The 27,402-nt window shown below is 35.8% G+C and overlaps 3 protein-coding genes across 3 annotated transcripts; 1 reads left to right on the forward strand and 2 right to left on the reverse strand.

The window, feature by feature from the left end:
- Positions 1 to 346: 346 nt before the first annotated feature.
- On the forward strand, positions 347 to 9,264 carry LOC109790712 (auxin response factor 19). Its single transcript, XM_083059924.1, has 14 exons — positions 347 to 602; positions 714 to 1,215; positions 2,407 to 2,519; positions 2,608 to 2,703; positions 3,229 to 3,285; positions 3,418 to 3,573; positions 3,662 to 3,746; positions 4,042 to 4,132; positions 4,216 to 4,380; positions 4,483 to 4,678; positions 4,911 to 5,049; positions 5,805 to 7,648; positions 8,266 to 8,456; positions 8,546 to 9,264. The coding sequence occupies exons 2-14, from the start codon at positions 1,173 to 1,175 to the stop codon at positions 8,724 to 8,726; spliced, it is 3,357 nt and encodes a 1,118-aa protein (XP_082916050.1). The 5' UTR covers positions 347 to 602; positions 714 to 1,172; the 3' UTR covers positions 8,727 to 9,264.
- A 561-nt stretch (positions 9,265 to 9,825) lies between these two features.
- LOC109790714 (20 kDa chaperonin, chloroplastic) lies at positions 9,826 to 13,181 on the reverse strand. The gene is made up of 6 exons (XM_020349923.3): positions 12,927 to 13,181; positions 12,661 to 12,849; positions 11,726 to 11,905; positions 11,444 to 11,599; positions 10,264 to 10,341; positions 9,826 to 10,114 (listed from the first exon to the last, which is right to left on the reverse strand). Exons 1-6 carry the CDS (start codon positions 13,164 to 13,166, stop codon positions 9,944 to 9,946), a joined length of 1,014 nt encoding a protein of 337 aa, XP_020205512.2. The 5' UTR covers positions 13,167 to 13,181; the 3' UTR covers positions 9,826 to 9,943.
- Positions 13,182 to 15,430: 2,249 nt separating this feature from the next.
- On the reverse strand, positions 15,431 to 21,284 carry LOC109788686 (uncharacterized). Its single transcript, XM_083068535.1, has 7 exons — positions 21,036 to 21,284; positions 20,761 to 20,832; positions 20,031 to 20,653; positions 18,753 to 19,881; positions 15,983 to 16,651; positions 15,716 to 15,883; positions 15,431 to 15,565 (listed from the first exon to the last, which is right to left on the reverse strand). The coding sequence occupies exons 1-7, from the start codon at positions 21,282 to 21,284 to the stop codon at positions 15,431 to 15,433; spliced, it is 3,045 nt and encodes a 1,014-aa protein (XP_082924661.1).
- Between the last annotated feature and the right edge of the window lie 6,118 nt (positions 21,285 to 27,402).

A 27,402-nucleotide genomic window follows, 5' to 3' on the forward strand; every position in this document is an offset into this window, starting at 1 on the left:
TTATTGAATGATATGATTGATTATGCATAGATAGAAAAAAAAATGTTAAATATCACTCAAGTCTTTAAAAATGTGAAGAATATTAAAAAAAATACAATTCCATAATATACTCAATTAGGTGTATGAAAAAATGTGAAGGTATTGATGTGTGGTTAATGTTATAAGAAAGCACCGCGCCAAATGCAAATTATGAGTGGGTTTGGGGCCCAAGTTTTTCACCACGGGAAGGAATATTGTCTAAAACACGATCATGTCATGTAATTAAGCAATGCTAATCTTGTTTGGTTTTAATATTATTAATTTTTTTTAATGAATAATACCCTACTTCTTTAATGAGTTCTTTTAACCATGCCTGTCTGTGATTGATTGCTTTAGTCTATATTTTATGTCGGCTTGTTCACATAAAGCACCAAAAAAAAAAAGCTGTCTTCCTTTTGTTCAGCCCCTCTGATTTCTCGGCGACAAGTCAGTTTTCTCAACTTTGGTCCTTGTTACCTTAATCCTCACGAACTCTAGTTCCCCATTTTCTGTTTTCCCATTTTGGTTGATTCTCTTGTGTTTCTGGGGTTGTTCATGCTGCTGATTAGTATGGTGCCTTGAAGGTGATTCCTTTTGTCATGTTTTTATATGGGCTTCAGTTTTTGTTTGTTATTTTTTTTTTCCATTTTTTAATTGGTTGGTGTCACTGTGGAAATGGTTGTTGTGATGTATAGGTTTTGGCTTCTTGGGCACCCTCAGCTTCGGTTATTTCAGCTGCAAGGTTCTTTTTTTATTTTTTATTTTTATCTTTTTATGCTGTGGGAGAATTCCATTGAGTCCTTGGATGTTGGGGGAGAGAATTGCTGAAAGTGGAGGCTTTGTGTTGAGGTTCTACTAGTTGTTGCATTTGGAACTTGGCTGGGGTTGGAGACGACAATTGGTGGCGTTTCTGGGAAAAGGGGTGAGCTTTTTGTTGATTCTGCTCGATGTTATTGGAGAACTTTGTGGTTGGCACCAGAGGGAGTTCTGCATCTTGTTGTTTGTTTCTGGGGAAGTGGTGTTGCTGTTTTTGGACTATGAGTTGGAGTTAGAGTTGTTGTTACTGTGGAAGACTTGGGGAACAAGGTTGAATCTTGTTGCTAGAAGAAGACCAAGTGTGAACTTGTTTGGGGTCATCACTTTTATAGGTGGTAATGAAGGCTCCTCCCAATAGTTACTTGCCAAATTCTGGCGAAGGTACTTTTTCTCAATGTTCTCTCTCTCCCCCTCTGTGTGAGTGTGGTGGTGTTTTCCTGTTTCATCAAACACTAACACTGCTTTGGGTCTCCGAGGATGATTACTTTCAAGGAAAATGATGCTATTACTTTGTTGAATTAACATAATACCATCATAGATCGAATAATACATGAGTATATCATGGTGAAGGGAAGTTGGTATTATTCGTCTAACTTTTTATAGTTTCTGATCTTTTTGGTTACTTTTCTCGAGTTTTGTTTGCCCTCTTTTCCATGAGGTGTTTCCTTTTTTTCTTGTGATCTAAACAAAAGCCATGCCTTGGCATGCTACTTTGGCTTTACTTTGTTGCATTTCCCCCCTCTTTTTTTCTGACCTTTTATTCTTGTCTGGATCTTTTCTTGGTTGTAAACGCCAAATCCAAATGTGCTTGATATAAATCTAATGGAACTAAATTTAAAAAATTCTGGGAAATCTTCTTGTTTTGTTGCCTTTCAGTATGTATAATTGTGAAAAAAATGTCTATTGTTGCTTGTGTGATTGGAGTGATCTTCCCCTTCCCTCTCTTTCTTCTACACTATAAAATCAAGTGCAAGAAGTAAAATGATGAATACATTTATATGATGGTCTTGTGGAAGAGATTATGATCTTTATGGCTGCAAATGTATATAAAAAAAATTGTTTTAAAGCTGAATTTAAATTCATTCTCACCTGTGTTTCATGAATGATTGACTTAATGTTTCGATTTGCAAACCAATTAGGACACTGAGTCTACTGATAACAAGGTCAGAGGAATGGCAAGAATATGCAAGATCTGCTCCTTTGTTTCTGGGCATTAAATATGCTTTTTGACAACTGTAAATATGTTTGCATGCTAGTATTCTTTGACAACATGCTTGAAGAAACTATTTTCTCCTTGTATCTTTATAATCCTGAAAAGTATAATCAGTCTTGTTGGCCTTTATGTCACCTTCAATTGGAACGGAATGTCCAAGTCCATGCCTTATATGGAGTTGTGTTTCTTTTATTGTCTTTAATGTTGTACTTGGTGCCTTTTAACATGGATTCTACAATTTCAGTCGTTTCTTTCTTTATTTCAACCCTTGATCATAAACAAGATTGAATAGTTGCCATTTATTGTTTAATAGTATCTTTTTTGTTAAAGATGTAACCTTATGTCTGTGCCTGTTACAGGGGAAAGGAAGACCATCAATTCAGAGTTATGGCATGCTTGTGCTGGACCATTGGTTTCTTTACCTCCTGTTGGAAGTCTTGTGGTTTACTTCCCTCAAGGACACAGTGAGCAAGTATGTTACTTATGCCATAGTTCTAACATCATGGTATTTCTTCATTGCGGTTTGTGATGGAGCTTCTTTTGACTACTATAACTTTCAGGTTGCAGCATCCATGCAAAAGGAGGCTGACTTCATACCCAGTTACCCTAACCTTCCATCCAAGTTGATTTGCATGCTTCACAATGTTGCTCTGCACGTAGGTGCACTTTCCTCATGTGACATGGCAGTACTGCAATAATGATTACTTTTGACAAATAAAAATATTAGAAGAATAGATGTATTTCATCTCTACTGAGATTTATTTTCCTTGAAGGAGCATGTGCTAATTATTCAACTTCTCTCACATTTTTGAATCTTGGCTAGACATCAGGAATTCAGGATAAACTAGTATGTTAGGAATGCATTTTTTGAAGAAAAAATGTGCTATTTCTACATGACATCTTACAAATTATGTCGATCGCCTTCTACCAAAACGTGAAGTTGAATACTTTGCATTTTGCAAGCTGTGTTTTTGTTTCCTCATTTGCTTAACATGGTGTATGTCAATTTGCGACCTAATTCGGATAATAGTTATAAACCAACATGGTTGGATAGCTTGAAGCATAAGTACAAGAATACTACTTTCTCAAGCTTTTGATATGGTGGCTATTTTTTATTTTCTTGTGTGGACGTATTACATAATAATAATACATATTTTTATATTATTTTTGCTTTGGATCAGGCTGACCCTGAAACTGATGAGGTCTATGCACAGATGACCCTTCAACCTGTAAATAAAGTAGGTCTGCTGTTCATTCTGATAATTTATTGATATGTATATGGGATCCATTTCCCACCACTCCTTGAACATGCATCCTGGCCAATGATAGGGAACTTATCAAAGATTGTGTTTGATGTAACTGTCCTACAGTATGACAAGGAAGCAATATTGGCATCCGACATGGGTCTCAAACAAAACCAACAACCTACTGAGTTCTTTTGCAAAACTCTTACAGCTAGTGACACAAGCACTCATGGTGGATTTTCGGTGCCTCGTAGAGCGGCTGAGAAAATATTCCCACCTCTGGTGTGTATTTAACATTTTCATTTACCTTGGAAAAATTTAAAAGAGTTTATGTTTTTTTTTCAATGCTGACCAAAAATGTGTTTGATAGGACTTTTCAATGCAACCTCCAGCCCAGGAGATTGTTGCCAAAGATTTGCATGACAATACATGGACATTTAGGCATATTTATCGCGGTATATCAACTTTTACCTATCATTCATTGCCTTTATCCTTTAATTTATCATTTTTGGTTTATTTTTATACATGCCTTGTTGATGCCCCAATAGGATTCATTGTTATCTAAACCACAATAGCATATATTATCTTGTAAGTGGCGTGAGTTCATTTTGATAAAACTAAAGATATCCTAGAAAAGTTCTAGGAAATATTGGGATTGTGTAATAAGTTTGACCAAATTATGAATATAGAAGTTGAGTATTTGATGTTTTACATGGTTGAATGCTAAAATTGTTAGAACACTGGTTACAGGACAACCAAAGAGGCATCTATTGACTACCGGTTGGAGTGTCTTTGTTAGCACAAAAAGGCTGTTTGCTGGAGATTCAGTTCTTTTTATCAGGTAAGGAATATTTTTGTTTGTTTTGAAACTTCTAGAATAATTTTCACCCTGTTGCTGAACCAATTATTTTTGGTTATTTTTAGAGATGAAAAACAACAACTCCTTTTAGGTATAAAGAGAGCTAATAGACAGCAGCCAGCACTATCTTCATCAGTAATATCAAGTGACAGCATGCATATTGGCATTCTTGCTGCTGCAGCTCATGCTGCTTCAAATAATAGCCCATTTACTATATTTTATAATCCAAGGTACTATTTGTATTTGGCATGTATTGATATGATATGAAAACATGGCATGGTATCCATTGAATATTTGTGATAGCCTCTTATAGACATCTGTCAATTTAACAGGGCCAGCCCTTCTGAATTTGTAATTCCATTGGCCAAGTATAATAAGGCTCTGTACAATCAAGTTTCCCTTGGAATGAGGTTCAGAATGATGTTTGAGACTGAGGAGTCAGGGGTACGCAGATATATGGGTACAATCACTGGGATCAGTGACTTGGATCCTGTCCGGTGGAAGAATTCGCAGTGGCGCAATCTTCAGGTATTATGAAACTGGTTATCTTTCATGAAGAGATGCATTATTTGTATAATTGCATTGCTAGAGAAGAACCAGAAAAATTTAGTTAAAAATAATCTAAAACATGCAATATTGTTTGGTGACCTATAATCTACATGTGCATGAACACAACCATGTAATACTATGTGTTTCACTGTAGTCAATACTGAGCCTATATCATAGCTTCTTGAGACAGTCAAGTTTTGAATTTTGATAGGTTGGATGGGATGAATCAACAGCTGGTGAGCGCCCGAGCAGGGTTTCAATTTGGGATATTGAACCAGTAGTGACTCCTTTCTACATATGTCCTCCTCCATTTTTTAGGCCCAAGTTCCCCAAGCAGCCAGGAATGCCAGGTAGCAAGACCATATCCCGTAACAAGTTCAAATTTTCTTCTCAAATTTGTCATTGCCTCCATTGATTATCTCTAATTTTCTTCCTTACAAACTTTTCTTAAATTATTTTTTGCTTGTAATTAATTAATCTAATATCTATTTTCACTTTAATGCAAATATCAGTCATATGGAAATTCCGTTCTGGCATATTGTGATGAAACTGATGAATTTGCATGTAGATATGTGATTAGTGTCAGGAATCAGGATGCTGTGTGTTGATAGAAATTTAGTTTAGATTCCATTAAATTGTTAATGTTTATTAGAGTTTGGTTTCTGGGCAAATAAATTTTGCTGAGACACAGACAATGATTTTGGTGTAATTTTCATGCCATTTCAGACCCTTCTAAATAAAACTTGAGATTCTACATCATGAGATGGGAGGTTATGGTCACTGTTTGTATTCTGCTTCTTACATTGAGCCTCAAGCGATTCAAGTTTTTTCATTCAACTTGTTATCGCTTGAAAAGTTAATAATTCACCATACTATTATTAATTCAAGTTTACAGTTCTTAGAATTAACTGTTCTTAATAGACTATTTCCTCATTATGAAATGACATGAAGTTGCTTCTATGATGAAAGTATAATCTCATATCTAATAGCATTTTTGAAGAGTAACATACAAAAAATCCTTATAACTTTTTCACCACTCCTCTTACGATTTGGATGTTATCGATAGATTGGTGGTAACAGATGATCTTTGCTTTCGATTTTGCAGATGATGAGTCTGATATAGAAAATGCTTTCAAGAGAGCTATGCCCTGGCTTGGAGATGACCTTGGCATGAAGGATGCCTCAAGTTCAATCTTCCCTGGATTGAGTTTGGTGCAATGGATGAGCATGCAGCAGAATAATCAGTTCTCTGCTGCCCAACCTGGATTTATACCCCCATCCATGCTTTCATCCAATACACTGCATGGTAACCTTAACACTGATGATCCATCCAAACTATTGAGCTTTCAAGCTCCTGTTCTCTCTGCACCAAATCTTCAATTCAACAAACCAAATCTACCAAACCAAGTCAACCAGTTGCAACAATCGCCAACGTCATGGCCTCCACAACAGCAGCAACAGCAGAAACTGCAATCAATGTTGCAAACACCATTAAACCAGCTCCAGCAACAGCAGCAGAGGCAACAGCAGCTGCCTGGACCACAAAACTTGTCACAACCGCAGCAACAACAACCCCAACTGCCTCAACAGAGAGCACAACAGCCACAACAGCAGCAACAGCAGTCGTGTCAACCGACCATCATGAACAATGGGGCAGTTGCTTCTAACCAGATTCCAAATCAGTGTGTACAGCAACCAGTAACCTACTCTCAGCTTCAGCAACAGCAATTACTCTCAGGAAGTATCCCACCCCAACAAAGCTTTCAATCACCCAGTAAGAATACATTGCTGATGACATCCTTACCTCAAGACTCGCAGTTTCAGCAACAAATAGACCAGCAAGCTAGTCTCTTACAGAGGCAGCAGCAGCAGCAGCAGCAACAGACACAGTTGCAACCTTCTCCGATGCAGTTATTGCAACAAAGCCTGTCACAAAGGGCACCACAACAATCCCAATTGACTCAAATGTCGCAGCAAAACAGCTCAGAACAACAACCACAGTTACAGTTGCTACAGAAATTGCAGCAACAGCAGCAGCAGCAACAACTCCTTTCCACTTCTAGCCCACTTTTGCAATCTCAGCTTCTACAGCAACAAAATACTCATCAACAAAACCAGCAATTGCCACAGCTGCCTCTGTCACAGTGTCATCAGCCTCAACAGCTAGGCAACAATGCTTTTTCAATGGAGAAGCTTCTCAATGGCAACAACTACTCTTCTTCGGCTTTGATGCAAACACAGCAGCTTCCTGTGACCCAACACCATAACACACAGAAATCACTAACTAATACTAGAGCTCCCTCTACTCTTACAGATGGAGATGCCCCATCATGCTCAACATCACCATCTACTAATAACTGCCAGATATCTCCTCCAAATCTGATGAAAAGAAATCAACCGGTACCAACCACATTAGGAGGACCTTCGGTAGTGGAACCCACCAATCATCTGATACAGGAGCTTCATAGTAAGTCTGAGATGCAGATCAAACATGAATTACCCAGTGTAAGAGGACCTGACCAGCTCAAGTATAAAGGGACAATTGCTGATCAGCTGGAAGCTTCTTCTGGAACATCTTACTGTATTGATCCTAATAATATCCCACAGAACTTCTCACTTCCCAACTTCTGCATGGATGGAGATGTCCAATCACACCCAAGAAACAATCTTCCATTTGCCTCTAATCTTGATGGATTAACACCTGATACTTTGCTCTCAAGAGGGTATGATTCTCAAAAAGATTTTCAAAACTTACTGTCCAATTATGGTGGTGCTCCAAGAGACATTGAAACTGAGCTGTCCACTGCTGCCATTAGTTCACAGCCATTTGGGGTGCCAGATATGCCTTTTAAGCCTGGATGCTCTAGTGATATTGCCATCAATGATACTGGGGTTTTGAATAATGGCTTGTGGGCTAACCAGACTCAACGTATGCGAACATATACTAAGGTATGTCATTTACTCATTGTTTGAAAAAAAGTATAGATCTGTCTAAGCTTAATATATTTGCTAAGCACATTTGGTGTCTTGATGTTTGCTAATATACATGATCAGATAAGTTTTCTATATATTCCTATTGAGATTGTCTGAGATTCTCTGTTCAACTCTTGATCTATGTGAACACTGTCAGTTGCTGTCCCAGTAAACTTAAGCTATTAATATTAGCATAACATCCATACAATCATGATCTTGCCTCCATCCCAACACTGCATATGACTTTCCCTAATGATTTTCAGCAATTCAACATGTCCAATTGCCTTATCTTTTGTAAATCTGAATATGATGGTTTGAATATAAACTTCACTGATTGATCAATAAAATTATAAGCTGCACTTTGTAGTACTTAACCTGTATTGTCCTTTGAGATTCTTTGATAGTTAAGTTGTGTCTTACATCTCAGATTTTGACTAGAAAATTATATTAAGTTGGGATTGGTGGTTACACAATAACTGCCATTCCTGAGCAGCAGTGTCATCAAAAACTCAACCTCAAATGCTTTGGTCTCAATTGTATCAATATATTTTTGGATGATATTCAAATGCTTAACCCTGCCTCACATTTTGAAGGTTCAAAAATGTGGCTCTGTCGGAAGATGTATCGATGTCACCCGTTACAAAGGATACAATGAACTCCGGCATGATTTGGCTCGGATGTTTGGGATTGAAGGGCAGCTAGAAGACCCTCAAAGGACTGAGTGGAAACTAGTATATGTGGATCATGAAAACGACATTCTTCTGGTTGGTGATGACCCTTGGGAGTAAGTAGTCAATTCTTGTAGTTCACAGTCCCTACTATTCCATCCATTCAGGTTTATTTTCTAAATCTTAAAGTTATATTTTCTTGCAGAGAATTTGTAAGCTGTGTCCAGAGCATAAAGATATTGTCATCTGCTGAGGTACAGCAAATGAGCTTGGATGGGGATTTAGGTCATGTTCCAGTCCCCAATCAAGCTTGTAGTGGGACAGATAATGGCAATGCATGGAGGGGACAGTATGATGACAACTCCGCCGCGTCGTTTAATCGATAAGGATGTCATGTATTGACATTGGAGCAGTCAACTTGTATATTTTGAGACAAGGAGGACTAACTAACCCTTAAAATTTCTCGTTGGTGCTTCTATATATCACTAGTGGAAAGGAGACATTCATTACAGATGCAGTTGAAGAGGTAGTGTAGAAGTTTAGATCCCTAGATGTACCAAGACCAGATTCCTTCACTAAAATGATGCAGATTCTATCTTGGGATCTGCTTTTCTTGTGGCTGGTAATGCATGCTTAGGATTTTTTTTTCTTCTTTCTTTTTGGTAAGGTACAGCCATATAGGTCAGCCGGTGTATAATATAGATGATTGTTCCTATATAAAGAATGTTTTACTTACAGTTCTGTAAATCTTTTGGTCATTATTCATTAAAGTTAGATGAAGTTAGGTAACCAAGTGATGACGGAGAGAAACAACGATACATGCCAATTCTAGATTTTGTACAAGTGCCTACATTGTTTTCATGATGAAAATTACGGTGAAGTTTATTATGTATGAAGAAAACTCGGTTCTTTTTTACATTTTTACACTTTGGGGGTAATGTGCTTTAGCTTGCATTTTGGTTGCTTGAATTGAATGTAATAACTCCTTTCTGGATCGATTTATGTAACAAGCAATTTAAAATTTTAAATCATTGTTGAAATTGATCAGGCTTAACCCTGCTAACACCATCCCTTTATTTTATTTATGTAATAACGAGGATCAAATTCCTGATCGTTTTCTTTGGGTATTTTTTATTTTAATTTAAATACCGAGTATCTTCAGTCCGAAATTAAACACTAATTTCTCGAACTACCAATATCTTTTTAAAAATTGATCTCAGCAAATATTTTCTTCACAAATATTGTCATATACACGACTGAAAGTGAAACTTCTACCGAGTTATCGGCTTATCGCATCCCAAGGCGCATGCTATCGACAATTTTGACACCTTTTAATTTCCTCTTAATTATTAAAAAGATCGAGTATTAATTGCACTTATTATCTATTTTTCCTTACTACATTAAAATAATAATTAAGAAAATGTTCTAATAGTGCAGAACTTAATTCAACACTACAAAGTGTACCAAATCCAAAAGATAATCAGATTGTCCAAGGAACAGATTGCAATCAACTATATTTTCCGAACGTCATTACAATTAAAAAATCCACTTTTCTCGTGATGAACACAAAAATTTTAAGTTACAAAACCCAAACACGATATTCCTAGGAGAGGACAGCCATGACATCTGAGACCCTCAAGGTAATATAGTCCCCATCTTTTCCCTTGAAGTCATTTCCAGCATATTTGGAGTACAAAACTGTGTTTCCAGGACTCACGGACAAAGGTTTTCTGTTACCTTCCTCGTCATGAGGCCCAGGACCGACTGCTATCACCTATAACACAATTAATACAAAAACATTACTCAGTTGAAACTTGAAACATTGTTACTCCACAAAAGTGCACATTTAAATAGTGCCCGAGCATAATCCTCTTAATTAGTGACGTTAACTACACTATCTATTCAAATGATAGGAACACTTACTGTTCCAATAGAAGGCTTCTCTTTTGTTGCCTCCGTAAGCAACAAACCACCAGCAGTTTTTTCCTCAGCTTCTGCAACCTGCAATCAATATTCAATCATATTCAGAAAGTACCACCAAAATCTTTACAGGCATCTAAAAGAAGCAAAGACCACCTATGATGCACAAATAGGCTGCGCATGATCATTACCGTATCATGCATTATTTTAAGGATAAATGTATTACCGTTACATACAGCAATTCAACTATTCTTTCTTAAAATATATAGGATATGTGGCAAATATACTTTCTTATTAAGATATGTAAATTTATAAAACACTAAATACTCCTGCCAGACCTTTATATAGGAAATGAATAATTAATTCATCAATAGCAATAAAAATAATTTAGCTAGTATTAATTAGTCATAAAGTTAAATTTTATTCCAAAAACACCCTTTGAATTAAATAGTGGTTACCAAATTCAAGATATATTTTTTGCACTAATGAGTGTTGTTAATACACCAATCATGCATCCACTTACATAGAGATGAGTAAGTGTCTCATTAATAGATTTAACTATAAATGAAAATGAAGCGTATAAAAGAAAATTAACAACTAATATATCTCAACATGCGTCTATATTTCTTGTAATTAGTTTCTTATATAAAAGGCCAGGGGAATATATAACTTTCATTAAGCAAAATTCAAATTAAGAACACACTTTTTGAAAATTACTAAAAGCAATAAAAATTATACATCGTTATCATCAAAAATCACTACCCATTGCCTACAAAATAGACCTAATACTAAACTCATTCCCTTCTTGAACATCTTCCACAAAGAAGACAACTATCATTTTGGGTTCAAGAGACAATGCTTCTACGTTGCAAACTTTTACGTACTTCTATGTCTTATTCAACTATAATAGATTATTATGACATTTTTCGAAGTTTGGATACTTCATATTTTGCATATCAGTGAAATATCGGATAGTATAAGTAACACATACATATCTGGTACAAAAGCATGAAACAAATGCGAGCATCCTATATGGACAAGATTAACAGAACCTGTGAAATGAGCAGAACCTAAATACACCTTCAGAATCATAGAATTTCCAAATTTGTTTCACAAAAGATCCTATGCCACTTTCCAACTAGAGATCCAAGCATTGGAACATGAAAAGCTCTAGAGAAAGTACCTTTATGAGGACTCTATCATTCAAAGGCTTAAGATCCTTGATGTCATCAGTTTCAAGGATACCAACAATGTCATCATCCTTCACAATAAGATGCTTTGTACCGTCATATTCCACCTCAGTGCCTGCATACTTTGAATACACGACTTGTGCACCAGTCTGTACAAAGACAACATATCACCACATGCATAAATTAGAGACAAGACAACACCTACTCTTTACCCAGATAAATTTAAAATAGATAATTAAATGTTTAATGACCTCCCAACAAAGCAGCAACATTACCTGCACACTGATAGCCACATTGGTCTTCCCAACTGTCTTTCCTTCCCCAACAGCAACCACCTCACCCCCTTGAGGCTTCGTCTGAGCAGTTGAGGGAAGCAAAATCCCACCCACAGTTTTCTCCTCTGCTTCCTTAATTTTTATCAACACTCTGTCACCCAGAGGCTTAATCGCAGTGTACTGCACAGTAAAACCGTCACTCAGGTACATGAAGCATTGGATTATAAAAGCATACATAGTTCATTCAATAAACCAAATTGAGGAAACAATACCACGACTTCTAAGGGTCTTTTTGAATAAACTTTTCCAAAAAAAAAAAAAAAAACTTTTTGGAGAAGAAAATAAAAAGAAAAAAAAATGAAATAAACTTCTCTGGCTTATACAAAAGTTAAAAACATATTTAGGATAAGCTAATACGGAAGAACATTTACAAATTAGCTAATGCATAAACTTATTTCATTTTTCCTTTTGTATTTTCCTCTTTTACAAATACTTCTGCAGAAATTCATCAAAACAACCCTTAAATTGACAATTCCACAACCTGCACATCGCAGCTTGGTTTCACAAGTAAATTACAAAAAAAAAAAAAAAAAAAAAAAAAAAAACCAAGAAGAAAATAAAAACTTGCTACATAATTGACTCAAACTAACATCAAGACAAAAGCGTATCCAAACAAGTTGTTATTCACACAACATAATTTACCAATCCCAACAGACACTCAACAAGCTCAGGTACCAACGAAACTATATTATAGAAATAAGGAATTGAGGATAAGTTCTACATTTTGAGTATACAGCACACTCTAACATAAGAATTTTCCACAGTATGAACCCTTCCAATCACCTTGCATTCATTGCTACTAACACCACACACTCTCCGAATCAAAAATTAAAAACGTTACAGCACCAGAAACAAATAATCTTTATATTAAATACCTTGGGGGCAACAACGGTGGCGGCTTTGACAACCAAAGGCCGAAAGGGCTTTCGCGAGAGGTTTCCGATGGTGACGCGGCGAGCGGAGGGAAAGTGAAGCAGGGAGGGTCGAAGGGCTTCAAACGACGGCGTAGAGACAGAGGAGGCGAGTGCTGTGAGCTGAGCGGTGGCCATTGATTGGAGGTTAGACTGCAGAAAGCAGAAGCAGGTGTTGAGAATTTGAGTGTGAAAGCGAAGCGGAGAAGAGAGTAGGGAATTAGGATTACCTTGCGAAGAAGAGAGGTTGGAAGTAGCGTTGAAAGATGAAAGGATGAAGATAACAAAACCCTAAGTAGAGATGGGGGTTTTATGTGATGATAATGGACCCTTCTAGAACCAACTAGTTTCAGCAGAAGATGGATAGTGTCAGTGTCAGTCACGCGCCCCACTGGCCCTGTTACCAATTCTTGTTTCTTGGCTTCGCAAAAATAAAATTCACACAAAATCAAAAACTCTATTTTATACATTAAGTAAATATAGTTTAATTGGCTGGGATAAGTAGTAATATTTCATGTCCTTTCACAACTTATTCAAGGTTTGAACTCTGTAGATTATGATAGATATTTTGTTTTTATGAACACTTATAGTCTTTTAGTGTAGAAATTAATCACACCTTTTGATTATAAAATTTTGTATTAATATCATGATTATAAATAAATAAATATATTTTAAATATTTAATTTTCATTTCATATTCTTTTTTCTTTCTCTTTCTTCTCTAATCTCTTTTTCTTTTCTTTTCTTTTTATTCATTTCTCTTATTTATCTATTTTTCTTAGTTTTTTCTTATATTTTTTTATCTATCAATTGATGTATAATTTATTGATATGTATTTTTTTTAATTATTAAATATTTAAAATGCTTTATATTATTAAATATTATCCATTATTAAAATTTTCAAATTATTAAAATTTATATGTTTATTTTTAATAAAATTTAATATTGAAGTATAAAATTCTAAAAAAATATATTAAAAAAAACTTTGTAAATTATGATAATGACCCTCAAAATGAAAATGAAGTTTTCAATTTATGTCATACATCCTTAAAAAAATATGATCAAAAGGATATTTAGTATTTTTAAACCATGTTTTACAATTTTTAAGTTAGGGTCTCTATTTCTATTTAAGGCGCAAGTTGAATTTGTATTAGCATATAGTATTATATAACTTCCATAGCAAATAATGTCATTTTGATGATTTTTCAATTGAATTAGTGGATGAATATTTATCTTCAATGCTATTAGTTAATGAAGACTATAGTTTTAAACATGTTGTTCAAACTCAAGTACATGAAGCAGAATAGGGATAACAAATAAACTTGTATTCGTGCGTAATACACGAACACGTCCTGACTTTGACAAGGAATACTCGGTTTGATTGAGTATTGGTACGGGTAAAACTTGATATATTAAATCGGGTACGGGTACGGGTACGGGTATAAGTACTTACCCGCCCCATATTTGTCTCCGTACCTGTCCCCATCCTCGTCCCCGTCCCCGGTTTAATACCTACTTTCGATTTAATTGTGTTAAAGAATTTTAATATTTATTATGTGTGATTATTTATTATAATGTGAAACATTTATAGTTATTTAATTATTAAAAAATCTCTTGATTAAAATATGAGATAGAGAAACAATCTAATTATAATTGTAATATAATGGAAAAATAATTTAAAAATATTGTGTATTTTTTTGAAAAAAAAAATTGACGGGTACAGGTATATCCGATACTCGACAGGGACGGGGATGTGGACAAAAATTATATACCCAACGGGTATGAGTACAAAGATGGGGATGAGTTTGAGTCACAAGGATGAAAACGGGTATCATGAAATTCGTACCCGACCCACCTTGTTGTCATCCCTAAAGGAAAATATGTTAATGCATAGAGGGTTAGTATAACTTTAGATATGTGAAGAAATGTTAATTAGGAGGATATTAAAGTCAATTATTTGTCAAAAGATAGAGACAACTATTTGTCAAAAGATAGAAAAATTGTATTAATTTTACTTTTCTTTATTATTTATGTTATATTTTCTTAATTAAATATTGTAGTATTGTAAATCCATGTGTTTCTTGTAAAATTCATAAAATCCTTTAAATTCTTATAATATAAATTCATCAAAATCCATTAAATTTTGAATAATAAAGTCTTCTAAGTTTTAAAAGTCTTTTAAAAAAATTTCTAAAAGTCATGATATTCCTATAAAGTCTTTTAAAATCTATTAAAATTTACAAGACTTTTTCATCCTAAAATTATCTTTTAAAATCTTAATCCAATACACCCTTAGAGATTTAATTAAAAACATCTAAAAAAAATAAAATAAAGGTAATTAATTATCATATCTAAAAGAATTTTTCATATAACAATATTCGACCAACATAAATTAATAAGATTGTAATGATGTTAAGATTGTAATAAACATAAATTATCATATAAAAATAATTTTTTGCTCCCTTGTCTTTCTTTTTTTCTCTCTCTTTGTCCTCTCTCACTCTCATTCTTTCTCTCTCTGATCTTTTTTTTTCTATGTTTCTCCTCACTCTTTCTTTCCTATATCATCTCTCTCTCTCTCTCTTTCTCCCCTATTTTTTTTTCTCTTCTCATGTCTTCTCTATCTCATTTTTTTTTTATAAGCAAAAGAAATTTAAATTAAAGGGAGTACAAGGGGTACTCCAACCCGTTACAAGAGACACAAAGACATAATTAGAATCAAAGCTAGAAAGAAACTATGAGAAATACAAACTCGGGTTATAATACCAACTTGTGTAACTAAAAGAACAACCAGGGACAGAACTATTAATCCACTTCCATGAACGCAATTTAATACTATCCAACACTTCCTTGCAATCTGTAGTACCTTGCTGAAAGATAATGACATTTCGATGAAGCCATAGTGACCAGATAACAGAAACCCAAACTACCCGCAAAAAGTGAGAATGTTTTTTATATATACCAAGATTCGTCCAATATAAATAAAGAGAAATTAAAGAATTGGGAAAGACCACCGCAACCTCCAACCAATTAGCAACAGCTAACCAAGTATTAAATGCCATCGGGCACATTAGAAAGAGATGAAGAGGGTCTTCAACAAACAAAGAGCAAAAAGAACAAAAATTGTTATCCAACTCCACACCACGTACTTGTAACAATGATTTGCACAGGAACGCATTCAATAACACCTGCCAACAAAATACCAAGCACTTGATCGGAGCCTTACATTTCCAAAGACTTTTTATAACTAGTTGAAAATCCGAAGAGTATCTGAGTTCTCCACCTACCGAGCGTTGTAGCCAAAGGTACGCACTTTTCACCGAGAATACACCGTCCTTATCATAAATCCATCTCCAATAGTCTTGCCTTGAAGAGATAACCTGCAAGCCCTGAAGCATATCCAACAAGGTATTCACACTCCTACCTTCATGAACAAAAGGTTCTCTTCTCCAATTAACATGCCACACCCACGTAGATCCCTCCCAAGTTCCATTATCTGCCACCACTGACAACGGGTCCAAGGCAAAGGAGTACAAACGAGGAAAGACATCCAACAAGCGCACACCACCTATCCACTTATCCTCCCAAAATCGGGTCATAGTGCCATCACCAATACAGCGTTCAGTCTTTTCGGCCAACCAAAAATTCCCTTGTTGTAGCACCCCCACTATATCCTTCCACCACCAAGAGGCCCTCCTATCCACATTTGAGCAATTTGAAAAGGACTCAACACGACCATACCTATCATGAAGAAATTTAGCCCACAACATACCGGGAGAGAGCATGCACCTCCACACCCATTTCCCTAGTAGTGCCCAATTGAACAATTTGACATCTTTGATTCCTAGTCCACCCTCAACCTTTGACTTACACACCGTTTCCCATTTTACCCAAGGAATTTGCAAGCCATCCTTGACACCTCTCCACAAGAAATCACGTTGGATGACCACAATTTCCTTAATCACCGAGTTTGGAGCTTTAAAAAATGAAAGGAAATGGATGGGCATAGCATTCAAAACCGAATTAATTAAGGTCACTCTCCCCCCAATGGATAAATACTTATGCTTCTAAGAGGATAGACGCTTTCGTAAGCCATCAAGCATTGGTTTCCAAGTAGACAACTTCCTAGGATTAGCACCAAGAGGTAAGCCCAAATGCTTAAATGGTAGTTGACCCACCTTGCAATGTAAAAAAGTAGCCGCCAAGTTAGTTGACCCACCTTGCAATGTAAAAAAGTGCCACCCCCGACATAAGTATTAATTGCCTCACACATCCCACACCATGCCAGGGGTACGCTCGTCCTTTACCCAAGGTTCGTATCATCCCTGGCCATTAGTGCGAGAGACCACAATCACATCACAATCCATCCATCACAATCCACATAAATCTTACGATTAACAATATCATTTCCACATCCATAATTCAAGCTAATCTTACAATTAACACTATGCCAAGACCTCGCCACATCTGACACAAGTGATACGGGTTAATTGCCTCACTCAACCCACACCATACTAGGGTTCGTATCATCCCTGATCATCCAGGAGTACGCTCGTCCCTGAAGCATCACCTACCCAGGGTTCGTATCATCCCTGATCATTCAGGAGTACGCTCGTCCCTGAAGCATGAGTGTGAGGAACCACAATCACATTACAATCCATACAATCTCTTGCAATTAACCCTATGTCAGGGCTACCATAATCGACATAAGTAATGTGTGTTAACTGTCTTACTCATCCCACACCATGCTAGGGTCACGCCCTCCCTGTAGCACCACTTACCCAGGGGTCGTGCCATCCCTAGTCATTAGTGTGAGGAAACACATCGCAATCACATTCTTAATCATGTCCATACCACATCTCATCTCATATCACGATTTCATATCACATACACAATTTCATATCACATACTCAACAGATAAGTCTAACAAAATAAGCATTTACACATCCCTCATGCAATTCACCATGAATACTCATTATAACAATAATATAACAATAATATAAAACTCAATTAATTCCCCAGTTTAATACAATATTAAATCAATAGAATTATAAATTTAATATAACATTCATAAATGTAATAATAATCAATGGAATTATCAACATAAACAATAAAACCCCTAATTATTCCAAAACCTAGCTCACAGACACTTTTCTACAATTTCGTTCTCCCTCTCAAATCATCATTCTTACAAATTAAATATGTATTTCTAATCCTCAACACATACAGAATCTAATGGGGTCATTAATTCCTCAAACAGAAATAATCTAATTTTTCCCAAAACCTAACTTACAGGCACTTTTCTATAATTTCGTTCTCTCTTCCAGAGCGTCATTTTTACAAACAAATCATATATTCGTAGTCCTAAATATATACAGAATCACATAAGATAATTAATTCTCCAAACAGAAATAATTATAAAATTACTCATAACTCTAAGGGTTCTTCCTCTACCCAATTCCCTCATGTAACTCTACATATAATTAATTTTCCTTTTCCCCCGTACCTGGATAAACAACAGTTGAAACTACAACAGGGATCTCTTGGTCTCCTCCTCTAAGTGCCCCATGGTCTTCAGAGAAAAGAAGAGGGGAAGAAGAAAGAATAGAAGAGAATAGGAAGAGAGAATGAGAGATGTGAGAAAATGAGAGGTAAGGCCTCCTATTTATAGGAAACTGCCTCAGCTAACCCGGAACGGCCCGTTCCAAAAGTGGAACGGCCGTTTTGGACTCTCCAGAACCAAGCAAAAATCTCAACTGGAACGGCCCGTTCCAAAATCGGAACGGCCCGTTCTCAATCCCAGCAGAACGGCCCGTTCCAGTTTCAGAACGGCCCGTTCTCCAAACCAGAACGGCTGTTCTCCAACCGGAACGGCCCATTCTCCAACCGGAATGGCCCGTTTTCAATTACGTTTTTAGGCAAATTCTTTATTCTGGAACGGCCCGTTTCACTTTTGAAACGGCCCATTCCGGGCAACGAATTGGGTCCAAGGCCCAATGAAAATTGGGCTGTTACACCAAGAGGTAAACCCAAATGCTTAAACGGTAGTTGACCCACCTTGCAATGTAAAAAAGTAGCCGCCAAGTTAGTGAAATCTGCCCCATAATGAATACCGACCACGCAACTCTTGTGGAAATTAATTTTCATGCCTGAAATTAACTCGAAACAACGCAAGATGGCCTTTAAGCACCACAGATTCTGCATAGTAGCTTCTCCAATAATCAGAGTATCATCCGCGAACTGTAAAAGAGAAATTGGTGGACCTTCACCGCCTAAGTGTAATCCCTTAAACAGATTCATCTCTAAAGCCCTACTCATCAATAGTCTAAGGCCTTCCGCAGCAATTAAGAACATAGATGGTGCCAACGGATCACCCTGCTTTAATCCCCTACCCATAGATACTTCTGTCGTAGGACTCCCATTCACAAGGGTTGATAGGCTTCTCCCACATACACAAGCTTCCATCCATCGGACCCATCTCTCGTGAAAACCACACCCTCGGAGCATGAACAACAGGTAGTCCCATTCGACAGAGTCATATGCCTTCTCATAATCAATCTTCATAACAAAAATTGACTTCTTATATTTTTGAGCGTAATCAATAGCCTCAGAAGCAACTAGAACACTTTCCAACATATGTCTACCAGGAATAAAAGCAGACTGATTCTCTGAGATGATTGATGGAAGAATATCACGCAATCTATTCGCCAATACCTTAGAGATAATTTTATACAAGCACCCCAGCAACGAGATAGGACGAAAGTCAGTCATACCTTGAGGGCAAGGAACCTTGGGGACCAAAGCCACAAAATAAGATAGAAGAGCCTTTGGAATCTTCAAGTTAGTATGAAACTCAACAAGTAAATCCATCACATCCACCTTCATAAGAGGCCAAAATCTCTTCAAAAAAGCAAAATTGAACCCATCAGGTCCTGGGCTTTTGTCACCGTCACTCTCCCTAAATAAACAACACACCTCCTCCTTAATAAAGTCACCAACCAACCTTGCGTTTTGTTCATTAGACAACACCGGGAAACCAACAACTGACAATCGTGGTCTAAGCCAACTTCTTGCTTTGAAGTGCTCCTCAAAATATGACCTCACTACTTCTTTAATCTCATAGACCTCCTCTACCATACGCTCACCCATCTTCAAAGCTATAATTTGGTTACGTCGCTGTCTTCCCCTGATACAAGCATGAAAGTATTTGGAATTTAAATCACCATATTTCCCCCAACGAATTCGCGCCTTTTGAGCTAGCAAGGTTAGTTTGTTCCTCCGAGCACACCAAATCCCATCTACTAACTCCTTTTGCCTATTCCTTTCTGATTCTACAAGACGTATTCCTCATTCTTGGCATCCAGCTCCTTTAATTCATTAGTCAAGCTTTTTATCGTGGTATCCACATTACCAAACACCTCAATATTCCATTTCTTTAGAGCATTTTTAACATTCAAGAGCTTTACTCGTATTCTTTGGGCAGCCCACGGACCTTGGACCTGTTTCTCCCATGCAGCCCTCACCACACCCTCAATACCACAATGGGAAAGCCAACAATTATTAAAGCGAAACGGTTTAGGACCCCAATTTAGCACCTTATGATTCAAAATCAATGGAAAATGATCAGATACATCACGCGGAATCACCTCCACAAATCCTACACCCCAGTGAGCACTCCATCTTTCTGAGATCAACACCCTATCCAACCTGCTCATCATAGAACCATCACTCCTAAACCAAGTAAATCGCTTCCCAACCAGTGGTACATCAATCAACTCCATATCTCTTATAAACGAATTAAATTCCTCCATATCCCGTGCACCGTAGTCACCAATCCCCCCTTTTCTCTCATTTAGTCTTCTCACCGTGTTGAAATCCCCCACTATACACCATAAACAACTCCCAAAACCACGCATAGACATAATTATGTCTTCCCACAACCGCCGCTTATCCGCTAGCTGACAGGGAGAATATACATTGACCACCACACATCTATACGCATCCACACCCCATTGCAAGCAAACACCATGAAAACCAGTACCAGAAAACGTGAACACCAATTTACCTCGATTAGAGTTTCAAATTGAAAGTAGACCTCCACTCCTGCCTTGAGAAGGAGAAGCAAACCACTGGAACTCTGTAGATCCCCATAATTGCGCACAAAGGGTACTATCGCACATCTCCAATTTAGACTCCTGTATGGCAATAAAATCTAGCCCCTCTAATCGAATAAGCTCCGATATACGACGCCTTTTCACATCACCCCCTAATCCACGACAATTGAATGTACCAACTTTCATTGCATATCTAAGGATCCCCTAATACCAACCGCCACCATACGATCCCTCTGCTCCATGGACATAAGCTTCTGTCGCACCTCGTCTTCATTCCAAGACTCTTGCAAATAGAGAGAATACGATCGGCCATGGCTTCGTCACAACACCGTTCTACATTCGCATCTGAATTGACACTGTTAATATCATTTGACTGGACCACCGTAGATTTCCCACCACCTACACCAGTCACCGCAGCAGCCAAAGAACCTTCCGTCAATGATACTGAATCGTGAGGTGCTCCTTGGATCTGCATTTTATTTCTAGCTATTTTTAGTGCATTTCTCACATTATTTCTTATAGTAGGCTCATCACATTTGGCTTGAAGGGAGTCTCTGTTAAGCCCAAGAAGGTCATTCTGGGATTCAGACTCCAATTCCTTATCTAGCGATGCACACCATCCAGACTTATGTCCTCCATTTTTTTATTAACACCACTAGAAGTCACCACATTTGTAACCTCCACTTCCACCTCTGTTCGCTCCCTTCCCTCATCACACTCCACACCACCCCCTCTACTAAACACACCTTCCTTTTCACCAATCACCCTGCTCCTATTGGTAATCAAACCACCATCATCAACCAATGCCACGTATTGATCAGCGCCTACCTCCCTCATCGGGCTCACCATATCATTCTGCGTATTCCCCACTGCCCCATTTTGAATATTCTTAGTAACTTTGTTTCCAACCCCTTCAATTACATTAACACCTTTCATACCCAAATCTGTACTTTTAGCAACTTCCATAGCAGATTCTTTTACCCCTTCCACTATCTGTTCCACCCTTTTCGTAACCCCCTCAATGCAATTCCCACCACTATCATCATTGACAATCCCCTGTGAGACCTCACTACTACTACGTTCTTTGGCCTTCGTCTCTAGTGGCCCTTCCTCCACACCTCTATCCTCCTCAGAGGAATAATTTTCCACATCCTCCAAATCAAGTGACTGATCCACGGAGACATCCTCAAAGGTGCTATCATCACTGACCCATTCTCTTGTCAAAAATTGTCCTCCATGTTCCTCCACCAAACGCACTGAAAAGCATAAATCATTCACCAACACCCGTGATTCCTCATTGATCAACGCCTTGTACGTCGTACTCACTTGAATTCGGGCATAATCAAGACGCCTTCTCTGTCGTGTATCCTCATCTACTTGGACGAAATCCCCCATTGAAGATACCATTTTAATGAAAAATTTCTCTGACCATGCATGAAGGGGAATGCCATAGCAACGTACCCATGTCTGACGTTGTACACAGACCATCCTCGGATGCCATTCAACTAACTCATAAAACCACCTCTCCCAGAGCTTTTTATTCAGTGCCACTGTATCCTCAAGATTAACACCAGCATCCGATTCCACCAGAACCATATCATCACCCATCGTTGCCACCTTGATATCCAGGAGACCCTCTTGTAGTAAATCTTAACGTATCGTAGCCAACTGGATATGACGATGACGCCGACCCACCAAAGATCGCTAACATTCCTCAATTACCTCATCATCAACCGAGAAATGAAGATGAGCCCAAGGCTCCTTTTTCCGCACCCACTCTTTACCCCCCGTAGCTGATACCATCGTATTTCCCTTCGAATCCTTAGCGTTGAACCTCGTCGTTCCTTTTAATTTATCCGCATATGAGACACCATGGTTACGCATTACCCTGCCAGAGACACCTTGCCTATCCAGTTGCACCCGAGTGACAACATGACTGTTGCTCCTCACCATCCGAGAGTGACGAGTGAGGTTGACCTTTAACCTCCGTGCTCCAATGACAATAGAGTTGAGACTCCTTTCCAAACCCTCCACATCGCAGACACCAGAGAATCGTACGAACCCAAACCTTCGTCCCTTGTTGTCCCGTTTTTTGGGGATAAACACATCTACTACCTTTCCCCATTTTTGGAAAATTTTCCATAGCACCGAGATCTCTTGATTCTCCGCCACATTAGTGAAGAAGAAAGACGTAGAGTTATTCAAAATTTGTCTCAGGTGTCCTCCAAAGCCTTCTTGAGTACCACCCATTCCCCCTTTTGAAACCCTGAGAAGAAGAAGAAATAGAGGAAGAGGAGAGTTTACTTACCGAGAAAACAGAACACAGATGGCTACAAGACCGTCCACGTAGAGGGCAGTGGAACGGTGGCCATCAGGACGACGCGAGGTGCTGCCAGTTTTTAAGACGATGTCGTGACCTTCTCAAGCTCGCGCTGAGTGCAGAGTGAGGTGATCGTAATGCAGACAGCGGGTAACAGAGGGCTTCCAACTCAGAAGGGCTTGAGCGGAGGTCGCTTGTGCAAGGTCGACGCGAACAGGAAGGGGCTTGGCTACCGTTAACAGCAATGGGCCGACGGCTTTGTAGGGTTTGTGTCTCTCACCGACGGCCAGCGACGGACCACCACCACCCCCGTCGATGTGGAGACCCGAGGAGATGTTTTGGGCAAGATTCGTGATGGTGAAAAGGCACCGTCTGGTTTGGGTGAGTCACCGATGAAAAATCGAAACTTTCGAAGGAGGGTTTGGGTAATGATGCTTCAGGAGTGCAACCATGGGCGTGGAACAAAGGCGGCGTCTCTATCTCATATTCTCTTTCTCTTTTTGTTTATTTCTCATTTATTTGTTCTTCTTTCTTTCTCAAATTTTCTCCTATTTTTTATCTATCAATTTTTTTGTTACATTTTTATCCATCAATATTGATGTATAATTTATCAACCAGATAACTGAGGATCATCTTACTAATTTTCACCACCTCAGGAATGTGGTCCACTATTCAATCTCATTTTAAGTTTGGAAGTTCTCATTGAAAAATCAAGTTGTCATAAGAGAAGTAGATTCAAGTGTCGAGGGAGTTATAATTCAATTGGTAATAACAATCATGTCAAAGTTCTAGATACTTTTCTATTGATATTGAGATTATTATTGTCAATTTTGAAAAAGAAAACTAACATATTGAAAAAAAAGAGAAAAAGACATGGATAAAAGAGAAAAAAAATAGAAAGAAAGAGAAAATAATAATATTTAGGATGTTATAAAAGAGATTCTAAATTTGGATAACAAAACTTGATACTAAAGCAAACAATGATATTTTCTTTAAGATGTCACTAAAAGAACATTCATCTTAGATAAACTTCAAGTTAGGATGATTAATACTTTGTCAAACTATATTTTTTTAACTGTCATTTTGATTGTATTTTGGTTGAAATATTTGATTTATATTTTGGTAGAACTATAATGGTTGAACTTTAATAATATATAAAAGGAATTTTGATTGCATCAGACTATCATAGCTATTGATGATACTCGTATTTTTACAATGGTGAGAGGACAAGATGTAAGCAAATATTGTAATTGTCATAAAAAGATATCACAAAATATATTAATAGTTTATAACTTTGATCTTGAATTCATTTGTTCTTAACGGGTGAGGGTTTAACTCATGATTCCAAGTTATTAATTTAACCAAAATTTAATTAAATAAAAATAGTATGAAAAAAAATAAATAAGGGAAATTTATGAAATAGGTCATTATTAATATATTTTTATTAATAACAATGAATTGTGGATGAATATAAATATATTTTTAAAATGTGAAAAATGTTGGTTTTTGTTGTAGTACAGATTGTGTTTCCCCTTCCTCCATTTTCGTATTTATTAATCCATGAAAAATTTTGGAAAAATAATATTAACTTTTTTCTTTTTACTCTCTTGATAGTATCAAATAACATATTCTATTAGATATTTTCAAATTAATAAAATGTTGCATCTATTTATAAAAGCATATTTTTCATAAAATATAAAATATAAAAAATCTATTGTTTTTCCTTAAAAGGGCATGTTTTCTTAAAAAGAAAAAAACTTATTACTAAAGCATAAGATGATATATGACCATGAATGATTATGACTCTTTATATATGGGGTTGTTTCTCTTTCACTATAAAAAATTTATGATTTTTTTAGCAATCATAATTTTAGTACAAAAAATTCACCATCATATATAATATGACTAATTTTTATCAAAAATTGTGAATATATACAAAGTATTTTTTTATTTTAATATAATTTATTTTATATTCAATATATAAGAATTTAAAGCCTGTACAACTTCTCATCTTAAAAGGTTTAACATAATCTATAATCATAAATGAGTACGATTATATATGAATGATTATTTCTATATACAAGTAATATATTTTTATTTTAAAAATATATATTATCTATCTATAGAACCAATACACATGCAGAAAAAGTAACAGAATTAATTGAGTTTTTGCATCCAAATCACTTTTAGTATGTTTGGAGAATTGTTGGCATGCCCCTAAACGCCCATTCAACGTCAATGATACAATTTCTCTATCTTCATATTTCATGATTTGGAGTGTGATTATTTGTCTGCATCCAAATAGATTTTCAAACATGTTCTTCCCAAACTATTATTTAATTTATATTCTGTTATTTTAATTCATTTTAAATTTTCCCTGTCAATTTGTCTTCAAAATTTTTATTCTTTTTCTTCGAGTGTAGCCCACCACAAAACTTCATCAACATCCAGCAGCCCAAATTGACAAATTGAGTCCAAAATCTGTCAAGTCTTCGTTAAAAGCTTTGTCTTAATATTTATTGAATATTTTCAGAATTTTAGAGCATTTAATGTCATTTAAATTGTATTAAATCACAAAGTTGATTTCTGGTGGGAGAAAAGTTTTTTCATACCATAATTCCTTAGAACAATTAAAATATATTTTTCTTTTATATCATGGTATTGACAGGATTATCTACTAATTTCACCAGAAACTAATCTTTCTGGAGAACTTGACTGCATTAAGGTTGTCCCTTTTAGGTTCGTTATTTTATCAAACCCAAGACTCAAATCTCAGATCTTAAAACTTGAGGACCAACCACAACAGTTGAGCCAACAAATGTTGATAACTAAAATTTGTTTAATTGCTCATAAAAGTTCTTGAGAATATGCATACAAAATTTTTGAGAATTAAAAATTTTTATATTTGGTTACAATAATATAGAGAAATTCTATGGTACCCATCTTATTTGAGAGGGTACCGGTACAGTTTTTTTAATATTTTATGTATTTAATAATTTATTTGAATAATATTTATGATATTTTTTTTTTATTTTTAAATTATTTAGTCATTTTATTTTTATTTTATATATTTAAATAGTTTAATTTTAATAATTTTTTAAGTATATTTTTATCTTTTCACTTAAAATTTTTGAATTTCTATATTTTAATTTTAATAATTTTTTAAGTAAATTTTTAATCTTTTTGTCTTAAATTTTTGAATTTCTATATTATAATTTTAATAATTTTTTATTTTTACTATTTATTAATTTTTTTCTTTTTTTAATATTTTATAATATTATTGAAATCTTATAATTTTAATCTTTATAATTTTATCTTACTTTTTATTTTATAAGTATAATTTGGATTATTCATTTTATAATTAAATTATTTTTTTAAGAATCTTTTATAGATTTATATAGAAAAATGTATTGAAACCCCTCGATTTTTGAGGGTACCGTAGCAACTCCCTATATATTATTGAGTATATAAATATTTCTTACAAAAATATCCTTTATAAAAATAATCTCATTAAATATATTTATTTACTCAAATCTTATTATAAATATGACATTAAACTATTTTTAAAAAGTGAAAACTTATAGTTAAAATTATTTAAATGTAGAATTCAATAAAAGAAATAAATAAAGAAAATTCTACATAATAAAAAAGTATATTATTCCATTTCATTCAATTAAAAAATATTAGCAAATATCATTAAACTGTAAAATCAAAATAAAGTTTAATAATATTATTAAAATTGACAAGGTTAAGAAATAATAATATATAGGAAAGAAAGACAGAGAGAAAGAGAGAAAAATAAAGATATGGGAGGGAGAGAGAGTGGGAGAGAAGGAGAAGAAGAAAGGGGGAGTGAGAGTGAAAGTGGCAAAGAAAGACAAAGAGAGGTTGAAAGATAAATAGAAGGAGAGAGAGAGCAGAGGGGAAGAGGAAGATAGGGGGAGTGAGAATGAGATAGATAGATAGATAAATAGATAGAGAGAGAGAGAGAGAAAGAGAAATAAAAGGAGAAAGGAGAGAGAAAGTTATTTCAAACTCATGAGCAAGAGCGAGAAAACGCTAATGCTTGGAGGACTAGTATAGCTATGGATATGTGGGTGAATGTTATTTTAGAGGATAATAATAATAATAATAATAATAATAATAATAATTATTATTATTATTATTATTATTTATTTAGACATTGTTGTTTTTTATTATTTTTGTCTTTAACTCTTTTTAAATTTGAATTTATGAAATTTTTTTTGAAATTTTATCATATGTCAAAAATCCA

The sequence above is a fragment of the Cajanus cajan genome, chromosome 1 (genome assembly GCF_000230855.2).
Source record: "Cajanus cajan strain Asha chromosome 1, NIPB_CcT2T_4, whole genome shotgun sequence".
In the NCBI taxonomy this organism is placed as follows: Eukaryota; Viridiplantae; Streptophyta; class Magnoliopsida; order Fabales; family Fabaceae; genus Cajanus; species Cajanus cajan.

Coding starts and splice junctions, on each gene's coding strand:
- LOC109790712 (XM_083059924.1), top strand. CDS start 1,173: ATGAAGGCTCCTCCCAATAGTTACTTGCCAAATTCTGGCGAAG. Junction 5,050..5,804: donor CAAGCAGCCAGGAATGCCAG/GTAGCAAGACCA, acceptor TCGATTTTGCAG/ATGATGAGTCTGATATAGAA. Junction 7,649..8,265: donor GTATGCGAACATATACTAAG/GTATGTCATTTA, acceptor CACATTTTGAAG/GTTCAAAAATGTGGCTCTGT.
- LOC109790714 (XM_020349923.3), bottom strand. CDS start 13,166: ATGTATAAAATAGAGTTTTTGATTTTGTGTGAATTTTATTTTTGCGAA. Junction 12,850..12,926: donor CAACCTCTCTTCTTCGCAAG/GTAATCCTAATT, acceptor TGCTTTCTGCAG/TCTAACCTCCAATCAATGGC. Junction 11,906..12,660: donor CCACCGTTGTTGCCCCCAAG/GTATTTAATATA, acceptor TTTACTGTGCAG/TACACTGCGATTAAGCCTCT.
- LOC109788686 (XM_083068535.1), bottom strand. CDS start 21,284: ATGCAGATCCAAGGAGCACCTCACGATTCAGTATCATTGACGGAAGGT. Junction 16,652..18,752: donor CTACTTTTTTACATTGCAAG/GTGGGTCAACTA, acceptor TCGGTGATTAAG/GAAATTGTGGTCATCCAACG. Junction 15,566..15,715: donor CTGTTGCTAATTGGTTGGAG/GTTGCGGTGGTC, acceptor ATTATCTTTCAG/CAAGGTACTACAGATTGCAA.